We start from the raw sequence: 12,402 nt of genomic DNA, 5'->3' as shown, positions 1-12,402 counted from the left end.
CATTACTCTAAAATAAAATTATAAAATATCATACCAGGGCCCACCATAGCTAAAATAAAAGTATTGAGAAAATATCGTGACATTTATTGTGTTCCTGACTTCTTTTTTTTAGCCAATTTGTTGAGCCAAAACTCATAGTTTTACGGACAGTTTTCTTGGGCTGACTTTTTTTTTTTTTTTTAACACATTGTTTAAAGGAAAAAAGCACATAGTTTTACCAACAAAAAAGAATTATGGAAAAAAGTATTTTGCCCCTTTATGTTTGGGGTAGTTTCATCCCCTCTAGTTTTAAAGTTCAATCATTTCTTACTTTATATTTTGTAGACAAGTATATAGTTCCTACTATTACTCTCTTAGTTAAACCCTAACAAAATCTTATGATTTATGTAATATTTCATTGTGCAATAACTAAAATGCCTCATTAAATTTTAATGTCCCAAAAATTTTCTTCATGTATTTTGAGTTTTATGTATTAGTCATACTTAGAAAGTAAAAATGATGATGTATGATATTCTATTTGTTACATAAAGAACACTAATTTATTAGTGGTTTAAATCTTCTAGATTTATAATTTATCTAATAAATACTTTAATAACATATGTCTTTTTTTATTTGTTTTCTTTCTTAAAAAAGTGTTCATTAAAAATTAAGTAAGCTAAGTATCGTAATTAGACTCATAAAATAAAATGATAAAGAAGGAAGTATGAATAATAAAATATTCATTGCAAACGGTTGTAAGTATTTAATTTGATGAAGTGTTTCAATTGTAGCATATGTCATCATTTATTGCGAAAATTTTAAATATTGTGACAATGCTTTATCAAAACTTAGTTGTTAATTGTTGAAAGATGACAACATTTGTTATTATTCTTAGTAGAATTTTTTTTTGTGAGTAAATATTGTCTTTAGTAAATAGGTTCTAAGAAATGAAAAAAGTATTTTATATCAAATAATACCACGTCATGCATATCAAAATTCAATAAATGAGAGACATGTGTGCAAAAATAACTATTCACTAACACCTGTCTTTCAATTATTAGTGAGTTAATTATTTTTTGCTGACATATTTCATACTTATTAGATTTTTTTTTTGGAATGTCATACTTATTAGATTTTGATACTACTGACATAGTATCATTTGATACCAAATACCTTCTCCTAAGAAATTAACATACAAAATAGATAGTCATATGTTAAATAACTATTTCAAATTTAAATACATGATTTGATACTACTTCAAAAAAAAAATTTATCTTAAATTTTCTCACTCAAGAATAGCACGTGCCTTGCACATGCAAGGCTTACTAGTCTATATATATAAAATAATAGGTGAAGCAGAAAAAGTGTAAAATTAAATTTCAAATTAAAACTCTAATTTTGCGCCATCCTTCTAAACTAAAAGTCTAACTTTGTGCCACATATCTAAATTCATGTGAGATCCACAGCAATTTCAATATAAAATTAGAGTCTAATTTTCCTCCATCTGTCTAAAATTAAGTGGGATCAAATTACGCTGTGCTTTTTTTTTTTTTTTGGGTGAATAAAAAATTCTGCTCTTCACAACCACGTATTTTTAGGTTCACCTCCCCTTCTACAATGTAATCAAAGCCCAAAATCCTTCCTCTCCTTCAATATACATCTCCCCTCTTCTTCAATTAATGCTATGAAATTTCAAACGAATATCTCGGTATCAATGATGCATGCCTTTGGGTATTTCTGTATCTTATATAGGAAGAAGTTCTCCATCAATTTAAAGGGAAAAAAATCATATTCCGATAGAGAAAAAGATAAATGAAAAAGGAAGAAAATATACCTGAGAGTCTTGAGACTAAGAAGCTGATCCGTCAGTATGAGAAGGCTCAACCCATGGTGGAAAGTGAGGCGAAGCCATGGGTGTGGTGATGAGGCAATAGCTAGGGTTTGTATTGTGGAGGGTATGGAGCGAACTCAGTGAAGGGTTGAGACTTGAGACTAGAGAGACTTGAGATTGGGAGTAGAGAGAACAGAGACTTCTGAGATTGAGAGTGAGATTTTGATTTAATACTGAGAAGTGAGAACAGATCTGAGATGGGATTGAAGTCATTGAAGACTGAGGCTTGCGTGTGGATTCTGTGGAATCTGTCTTCTGGTGATTTTATCTTTGCTTTTGCTGATTTGATTTTTGCTTTTGCAAAGAAGACTCTAGAGGCGTGTAGGTGTAGTTCTCAATTTACCCAGACTCTAGATGCGTGTAGGTGTAGTCTTATCAAATTCAGTTTCACGTGCTCACCTCAAGAACCGATAGATATTCCAGGCGTTCATACGGGGTGTGCTTACATATGCTACCAAGAGCTACATCAAATATTTTGTATTAAGATATTGATGACGTTATTTCCTGTCATATCCTAAAAAGGGATATTTTAAATTCGAAAATATAGCCAACCCTTATATAAGTTATAACAGATATTGATTCTCATTAAAATATATATATATATATATATAACAGATATTACATATATACTACTATACTATAAGTCAGTAATGCTGTTATAATTGCGCCTCTCACTCCTAAAGCATGAACTGCAAAACCCCAGAGCCAAGGCCCAAGGAGCATTCAATGAAGCGCACATCAAGTGTGCGAGTCTTTTGGCTAAATATTGCCAAAATTAAAACATTTTTGCATTATAGGTACTGTTTGAAGTTTTTTGGCAAAATGAGGAGAGAGGTTGAATTTCGGCAACAGCGTTGCCAAAATTCAAGAAAAAGGAGGAGAGAGAATGAGAAAATTGGAGGAGAGAGAAAAACTCGAATTACGGCAATGGTATTGCCGTAATTCCTCTGCCCAATCTGCTCGGGTTTGTGCGTGTGAGGAGTGCAATGTGTGAGTGCCCCAAAAAAAAAAAAATCCCACAATTTCGGCAATACCATTGCCGAAATTGTGGGGAAATTTTTTTTTTTTTTTAATTTGTGGCAATGGTATTTCGGCAATACCATTGCCACAATTGTGGGGAATTTTTTTTTTTTTTTTTTTTTTAATTTGTGGCAATGGTATTACCATTGCCGAAATTGTGGGATTTTTTTTTTTTTTTGACAATTTGGGATTTTTTTTTTTTTAATTTGTGGCAATGGTATTTCGGCAATACCATTGCCACAATTGTGGGGAATTTTTTTTTTTTTTTTTTTTTTAAATTTGTGGCAATGGTATTACCATTGCCACAATTGTGGGGAAATTTTTTTTTTTTTTTTTTTTGCCACAATTGTGGGGATTTTTTTTTTTTTTTAATTTGTGGCAATTGTATTACCATTCCACAATTGTGGGGAAATTTTTTTTTTTTTTTTTTAATTTGTGCAATGGTATTTCGGCAATACCATTGCCACAATTGTGGGGAATTTTTTTTTTTTTTTTTTAAATTTGTGGCAATGGTATTTCGGCAATACCATTGCCACAATTGTGGGAATTTTTTTTTTTTTTTAAATTTGTGGCAATGTATTCGGCAATACCATTGCCACAATTGTGGGAATTTTTTTTTTTTTTCAATTGTGGCAATCGCATTACCGAAATTGTTTCAATTGCCACAATTGAAAAAAAAAATAAAAATAAATTTTTTTTTCCAAACGGTATTAGGAAATTTTTTTTTTTTTTTCAAATGGAACAATGACATTGCCAAAAGAAAAACTTATCTTTTCCTATTGCCAAAATTCTGCAACACCATTGCCACAATAGTAAAAAAAAAAAAAAAAAAAAAAAAAAACCCAACCAATTTCGGCAATGGTATTGCCACAATTGGGGAAATTTTTGTTTTTTTGTTTTTTTTTTTTCCAATTGTGGGTTTTTTTTTTCTCCAATTGTGGCAATCGCATTGCCGAAATTGTTTCAATTGCTGAAATACCATTGCACAAATTAAAAAAAAAAAATTCCCCATAATTATGGCAATGGTATTGCCGAAATACCATTGCCACAAATTAAAAAAAAAAAAAAAATTCCCCACAATTGTGGCAATGGTATTGCCGAAATACCATTGCCACAAATTAAAAAAAAAAAAAAATTTCCCCACAATTTCGGCAATGGTATTGCCGAAATTGTGGGATTTTTTTTTTTTTTGGCACTCACACATTGCACTCCTCACACGCACAAACCGGGCAGATTGGGCAGAGGAATTATGGCAATACCATTGCCATAATTCGAGTTTTTCTCTCTCCTCCAATTTTCTCATTCTCTCTCCTCATTTTTCTTGAATTTCGGCAACGCTGTTGCCGAAATTCAACCTCTCTCCTCATTTTGCCAAAAAACTTCAAACAGTACCTATAATGCAAAAATGTTTTAATTTTGGCAATATTTAGCCAAAAGACTCTCAAGTGTGCACTTGCCCCTTTTTGGAAAATCCCAAAGCCTAAAAAGTGTGCTTTTATTTCTTTCTTTCATATTTTTCTCTTAAATCCTTTCAATTAGTCACTACATTTTCGTATTTAGTGCTTCATGATCTCTAACTTTTAGTCATATTTTGGTTAAGCCATGTACTTCATTTCGATCATTGCTATTATAATAAACTCATAATTAATAATATATTCATTCACATGCAGTAACACGGGTTACATACTAGTTTATATAAAAGTAACAAGCAAACAATTACAAGTGTACATTTCAAAAATTGTAAACTAAAGACTAAAAATCCATTTAGGATCCACTTATTTTGTTGAAACTGAAATTTTTTTGCTGAAAGTATGATAGATAAATGTAAAATATAGCTAAAATAGTATAATGAGACCCATCAATAGTGCCAAAAAACGCAGTGAGACTCATAAATAGTAACAAAAATAAGCTAAATAATAAAATAAATTGACAAAAATAATTTTTGGCAAACGGACGCTAAAGAAGAGATTTTCTTTAGACAAAGAAAAGAGGATATTGATAATTTTATAGATTAATTTAGTCTTTATTAAATTAATTATTTAACATTTATATTTAATTCAAGTGACCTTGTATTTATGAGAATTACTGATGTGACACTTGGTTTATTTTTCCACTTTTTTTCCCCTAAACTAATAGTTACAGATTATATAGTAAACATTGATAAACATATTATTGAGTGAAAAGTAAACTTCATTAAAAATAAATGACTCGATAAACCATGAAGTTAGTTTAGGGGAAAAAAAAATGCAACGAAAAACTTATTCCAGCGTCATATTAAGAATTCTAAAATCTTAATAAATATAGGTGAGAATTGACATTTGTTAACTAGAACGTGGGAGTTAAAATCGAAGTGTCTCATTGAAATTGAAATTTTATATTGTTGATAGGTATTGTAAATTTGTACTTCTCAAGAATAATTAAATAAATAAAAACCATTTTCTTAAGAATCCCAGAAATTATCAATTCTCATCATGAATTCCTGCGTAACAAACACAACACAACAAAACACATCCTAAAGGCATTGAAAAAAATTTGTACCACAATCAAATGGTATAGAAATAGTCCAAACCCCAACTAAAATATGTTTCCATCCAATATCTTCCACAATGAGCATGAATCCTTAATGGAAAAAACCTAGGTACAGAATAAGCCCAAAGTTCACCTCTTAGAATGACAGGCCGTCTCCCATAGGCCATAGTGACAATCTAGATATAAAGTTGGCACAAAACATCCGATAAATAATTGAGAATCCTTGGGGCCAGGCTGAGCACATAGGCCGAAAATGTAGTAGAACAGCATCTATATGAAGAGAAACCTTCTCCATCTGCACCCAGGTATGGTATAGATGGGGATTGTTCTATGCAATGCTCCTTACGTATTGGTCAAGATTTGTATTGAATAGTTCACACCTACATACAGCAATCACAAGATTCTCTGGTAAGAATAGAACTTGGAGGGAAATTGCAAAAACACCCAGAAACTCAAAAAATTACATAAAGCAATCACAAGACTCAAAAACCAGTAACTATTAATTACAATTCAGGAATGAAATTGCAAAAATAACTACAGCAGAAAATAATCCTAGTGAAGCATATGTAACTTAAGTAAGGGTACTGCCTTGGAACCATATACACATATCGTGTATCAAACTTGGGTTACAAGGAGATGAAAACACCAAACGAATGATATTTATTGTATTATGAATATATCAGGTTTATGCATTTTTGGAGTCGACTATGAATCCCCCAATAGACCAGTCAGGATTGGCCATATGTATTCTTTTCTACCATTCTATGTTATCCAAGGTTATACTCTCTGTAACCTCCTCAATTGATATGTCATATCGTCTATATCCAGCAAGAAAAGAAAAAAGAGTGTCCTTGTTAGGGTTGCAAATGAGCCAAGCAAGGCCAGTAAACTGGCTTGGGCTGAATTAGAGCTCAAACCTCAAAGAAGCCAAAGCTTAAGCTAAGCCTTTATCATGTATCAAACTCACAAAGTGACAAAACCATGCCCCACCCTAACTATATATTGGCTTTTGTCTAACAAATCCATGTTCTAGACATAAGTTTCAAAGGCTCCCTACATTTTATTTTATTATTTTTTATAAATACTAAGGCTCTCCACATTACTGCATCACGATTTTTCTTCCCTTTTTTTCTCCTTTTTCTAAGAAAAAAGACAAGGGGAAAGAAGCTGGAACTAAAAAAGAAGAAAAACCATGATTCAACCTTGGCTCAGCATAATACATCACAAATCAAAGCACGCTGTTTATGAGTCCTTTTGCTTCTCAAGTGAAACCAACAACCTACTTATCCTCTACTATTAGTCACTCGTTTCACACTTAAATTGTGTGTCTGCTCTCAATTATGAGTTTGAAAATCCGTTGTTCTCATGAAAACAATTAAGTTTGTCAAGTATAAATTACAAATAATTACTTTATACACACAATTTCAAAATCAGTCGTGCCTTTACGACCATGCCATTGAATGTTTCCACATCAAAACTTGTCCGATGTCAAGGGTAACAATACAGGGCAACACAATGCATTTCTAAAGTTTTATCAGTAGGATCACAGCATCAATTTCCTTAATAAAAAAACCAAATGATAGGATGCACCAACTTCATGTGACAGCCAAAACAGATAAATATCTTCAAAAAGGAAATTCACCAATTGTTGTGGCCATTGATGGAAAAAAAGAAACCAAAATCCTAACTGGGTAAAATTTTTACTTGTTCAAAAATATCAATTAGTCACCTGATTGGAGTTCCTGGAGTATACAGTGGGTTTTTGGCAACATAATCAACATACAAGTTGTAAATGTACTTCAGGGATTCCCGCAAATCACCTGTCCTAGGATGAGTAACCAAAATAATCTGCACAAAACATGGTGCATTCAGAATAATGTAGCGAAGACTAACAAAAATGTATTCACAATGATTCTATTAGTAACTTCAAATATCAGAAGAGTCAAAACACATATTTGGCCAAAACATTGCAATGCTAGACAAATTATCTGTAGCATACAATTTAATATTCAATATAGTAATATAATAAAAAATGATTCACCACAGGGATTCATGATGCTATTGTAGCACAACAGATTCTTTAAGAAATTACTTTTATACAAAGTTCAAAACAGACATTGTTAAAATTAGCTTCCAAGCATATCAAGATTCAAAAATCCTGATGTCAGAAGCAATAGGTTGCAAGGTGTGAGGCAATCAGCAGCAAATAATGTCCATATATCTGGAGGACACCAAATAGAACTTTCTGGTTTTCACTTCATGAAAAGTAGGCAATAGGAGTTGAGTTCAATTAGAACTATGAATTTCTGATAATTGATTTATTCAAATAAGCACAGTTATATGAACGAAATGGAAGATCAATTAAATAGGCAAGTTAGTCTACAACTTCCAATCCAAGCCATCAAGCAAGTCCGTCTTCAATAATTCATTAGTTCAAACAAATCTATATATATATATATATATATATTAATGGGTAAAGCTTAGAGAAAGTTCAATTAGAATTTGAAATTATAATCTAATTTTGCACCATGTGTCTAAATTTATGTGGGAACAACAACATAATTATCTACTTAAGTTTTTTAATCTTTGTGCCAAGTTAATGAGAGCAAAATACTAAGAATCTAATATTAATGAACTATAAAATTTTTATTAAAAAAAAAAAATCAATCACATATACTCAATAAATATCACCACACAACAAAGATCACCACACATTCTTTCTTATTAAAAATTAGAAGAAAAAAAAAATGATCATACATAGTATTAAATTTAAGTAAGAATTTTAATATGTGACTACGTTTACTTTTTTTTTTTTTAATATTTTGACTAATTATTTACATTTTTATGATAAAAATTGTGTTTGATTTTAAATGCATCCATGCGTTTGCATGGGTTACATGCTAGTCATACCTAATTGAAGACAAGATCAAGCTCTCTTAGAATCTCTACAAATGAATTTATCATTCCGAAATCAAACAAACTACATGAAGTAGTTTCAACACATTATTTTCCATACAGAAGACCATACTGCATCAATTTCTTGAATTTGAGAATCCTTAAAACTTAAAAACCACTCACTATAATTTATAGATTTCAAATTTTTATGGCAAGCTCTTATCAAAAAGAAAAAAAAAATTATGGCAAGCAAGCCCATGATTTTGGAATTGTCAAGAATGTCACAATTAGCAGTCACATAGACTTTTAAGTGATTTCAATTATAAATACAATTAAAAAGAGGACCATTTTAGCTGACCTTTATCCCAGAAGGACTTTCCATGAAACTAAGTTTGTATGTATTAGTACGGAAGCTGTGAAATGAGCAACCTTGGCCGGGTAATTGAGGCACCCCAAGGTTTCCTCTCTCTGCACTGCACAATTAATGAAAGTGAATGACTGCCAAAATTATAACTATAATAATAATAAGCACAATAGATAACTTTACACATCAAAAAAAATATACAAGATCCATATAACCATACTTAGCTTGCAAGATACATAACTTTATGATTAGCTTGCAACCCAAACAATCAGTACCATTATTTTTTTATTGGTAAGTTACACACACACCCAATAGGTATCCCATCCTCCAGCTGGCACTTATAAGGGGAGGAGGTACCAATTTAGCTAGCGCTCATTGGCAATTGGTATCATCATTATAGTTAAGAACCAAAACAGTAACCTATCAAACACTTGTCAACTTCATCTAAGTTACTAGTAATCAAAAATTATAAAATAGAAGACATTCAAACCTTCCTCTGGAGAAACCATTCATGTGTATATATCATAAAAGTCCCTAATGCATAAATTACTTTAAGTGAGTCCTTCCAGCGTATGACTGTTTTATCAAATTTAGAAAACAAAGCCCCATCATTATTTAGTTATCACATCACATTCTGATGTCCCTCCTTGTGTCCCCTAACCCCCTCTCCCCCCACCCCTTCACTCCCCCCCCCCCCCCCTCTGGCAAAACAAAAACTAAATAAATAAGCGCTAATATAATTCTCTTTTCCCAATCTCCTTTGGCAACAAGCAAATTCCTACCACTTCTAACCAGACTCCAAACAATGCAATGTAAAATGCATAATAATCCATTTAAATCAAAGATTCTAAGAAATGAGAAAATGAAGTATATATAGAAATAAATGTACTTAGTAGGATCCATCTTGGCAGTTAAGGACTTGAGCGAAAAAAGCAAACCAAACATGAGCTTGTGATCTTGCTGTGCATTGAGGGTGTGAAGTGGTCGATTCCACTCTCTGTAAAGCAAGCACACCCCATTCCTATTGAACACATACATCATGTGCGCATTGTTCCCAGATGCCGTCGGTGCTGGCGGCGATGGACTGATCTCTGAACCCCCAAAGAATTGCATTCCAAGAATTTACTAATATCAAAATCCCTAAAATGACCCCACAATATATGTATGTTAGCATTGACAACAAAAATAGAAATATAAATTAGAACTGAATTGAACTTATTCAAGCAATTACAACAACTCAATTGTAGGCAAGGTTAAAAATAAAAAAGGACTTCCCAAAATTTAAGACATGAATTGGCAGTTCTTTGGCTATAAAGAAATGAATCTATTTTACAGTGCGTTGATTGGCAAAGAAAATAAAAGAATTCAATATCAGAATGATTCGTGATCCATGAGGCTGCTGAGAGAGCATGGGAAATGAAATGACGAGAAATCGATTATTATTATTATTATTATTTTTTTTTTTAAGTGAGTGGTATCTGAACCCATCTGAGACTAATGCTTGTATTGAGACAAGTTAAAGGGAAAGCTAGAAATGCACTAGGGAGAGGGGAAGAAAATGGGGGATTTGCATTATACTTTTGCTAATAATTATTTGTCAAATAGAGATCTTTTCAAATTATTTGGGAATTCTTTTTATTTTTTTGATAACGCAGGTTTGGACTCGCTCCTCTACCCGCTAAAACATACAGGCAAATGATGCCACCCGCCAGATACAGTTGCCGGGTAATCCAAAGGCATTCATCCCTGACAGGTTAAACAGTTTATGCTCATGCCCATGAGCAAAATTATTTGGGAATCCTAATTATTGAATAGGAAGTGTAAAACTCAAAACTAATGAAGTTTAACCATATGGTGCAAAAGTAGCTGCAAATTTGTTGTTACTAAACCTGTGGCATACTCACTTGGAATTCCACATTTACATTAGCAAAGTTAATAAGAAAAACATAAACCCTCTGAATTACTTGAACCTATTCAGACAACTATTTGTTTCGATAGAAAACCTTGTGTAAAGACAGTTTTTCGTGTTTTTTTGGTAGAATCAGAAAAAATGAAAATATCTTTGGTCAACAGAAAAAGTATAGCTTATTTTAAGAGATTGTTTTCCACTAAACTTTTTTGAAAAACAACTCTATCTCACGGCACTGGTGTTATTTGGGGTGTACTCAATTTACCCTATGATCCACAACACCCAAACCCATCAACCACCACGTCTGAAGCAAGCCACGAACCCAGGGACAATCACAGTGACCAAACCCACCAATAAATTACAAATCAAAACCACAAATGAAGAACCAAACCACGAAGCAAGCCACAAACCAAACCCAGATCGGAATCACCAACCACCGCCACCCTCACCCAAATTGGAACCACAACCCAGCAAAAATTAACCCATGAAACCCACGAATTTGGAACAAACACCGTGGCCCACTCCCAACAAACACAATCAACAAACCCCCCCCCCCCCAAAAAAATCCAAGACCGGCGACAAAAGCCAAATGCGAAAGAGGGAGAGAAAGAGAACTCAACTTTTAAATTTCATGTTCTTTATGTTTTTAAGATGCATATCAAATTTAGTTCAAATAAAATGTTATTTACAATTTGATCAATAAATTTATTTTTATACACAATTTTAGATCATAAAAACTTGAAATTTTAATATTTGTTTGATGATATACCAATTGATTTTTGATCTTCTTGAAATTTTGCAAGCATGAAGGATATAATAAGAATATGTAATAACAGTTAGATTTTCAAAATTCCTACTCAATATAAAAATATATGAAAATTTTGTAAAGTTTAGAGAGTTCTTTTATAAACAATGGGACAATTATTATAATTTTAAACAAACATAGATAAACAGAAAAGGAGAAGGCATAAAGATGACTAGACGGTAGACATTACAAAATGCTCCAATTATTATTATTATTATTATTTTTATGAAAGAAATGTTCCAATCGATAGTGGCGGTTGGACACCATTTATGGCTTTTACTGAATTCCACTCACAAGTCACGACTTATTAGTTATGGTAAACTACATATTTGGTCCTTATCATTTACACAATATTTCAATTTAGTCTCTTACATTTTAATTGTGTCAATTTATTTCTTAACCTTTTAGTGTCATGTCAATTTAGTCTCTACCGTTATCTCTTAGATAGAAATTGCTGACGTGGCAAATGGTTAAAAAAAAAAAAGTTTATTACCACATTGACTACCACTTGGACTAACATGTTAGCATAATCTTAGATTAATTTTCTTATATATATATATATATATATAGTGAGTAATTTTTGGGATCAAAATCCCTCACTCGTAAATAAAATTGTTAGACACATTTGGGATTGAAATCCCCTAGTCCCACTGAGATCAAGAATAGGTAGATAGTCTCATTATGTAAAGGTCTCAATTTTTTTCTTAAAACTCACAACAAACAATTAAACCAATATTGACTTAGTTTTTTTTTTTTTTTTTTAAACCCAAAAAATAAATTTTAAAAAAATGGTTTGGGTCATGGGTCATGGGTCGGGTTGACTTGCCAAAAAGGCAAGTCGAGTCATGGGTTAACCCGTTTTTGCTTCGAGTCAAAAAATTCGTTGGGTTCAAGTCAAGTCAGCAAATTCTAACCCGTTTTGCCATGTTATCTTCAATCCAATGGCATTAGACTACTAGTGCCTCATCTCATCTGACTTCTCCACTTTTCACTCAAATTTCTCACCGTGA

The 12,402-nt window shown here is 32.1% G+C and overlaps 1 protein-coding gene and 1 long non-coding RNA gene across 2 annotated transcripts; both read right to left on the bottom strand.

Annotated features, from left to right (window-relative positions):
* Nucleotides 1-1,172: 1,172 nt before the first annotated feature.
* On the bottom strand, nucleotides 1,173-2,266 carry LOC136061721 (uncharacterized). Its single transcript, XR_010623574.1, has 2 exons — nucleotides 1,814-2,266; nucleotides 1,173-1,722 (listed from the first exon to the last, which is right to left on the bottom strand). It is a non-coding gene; the product is annotated as an uncharacterized LOC136061721 (long non-coding RNA).
* Nucleotides 2,267-5,411: 3,145 nt separating this feature from the next.
* Nucleotides 5,412-9,840, bottom strand: LOC111988372 (uncharacterized). The gene is made up of 4 exons (XM_024020159.2): nucleotides 9,568-9,840; nucleotides 8,673-8,787; nucleotides 7,149-7,267; nucleotides 5,412-5,799 (listed from the first exon to the last, which is right to left on the bottom strand). The coding sequence occupies exons 1-4, from the start codon at nucleotides 9,789-9,791 to the stop codon at nucleotides 5,748-5,750; spliced, it is 510 nt and encodes a 169-aa protein (XP_023875927.1). The 5' UTR covers nucleotides 9,792-9,840; the 3' UTR covers nucleotides 5,412-5,747.
* Between the last annotated feature and the right edge of the window lie 2,562 nt (nucleotides 9,841-12,402).

The sequence above is a fragment of the Quercus suber genome, unplaced genomic scaffold (assembly GCF_002906115.3).
Source record: "Quercus suber isolate HL8 unplaced genomic scaffold, Cork oak 2.0 scaffold_345, whole genome shotgun sequence".
NCBI lineage: Eukaryota > Viridiplantae > Streptophyta > Magnoliopsida > Fagales > Fagaceae > Quercus > Quercus suber.
Note: the sequence above shows the minus strand (reverse complement) of the source record. Positions and strands in the feature narration are given on the sequence as shown.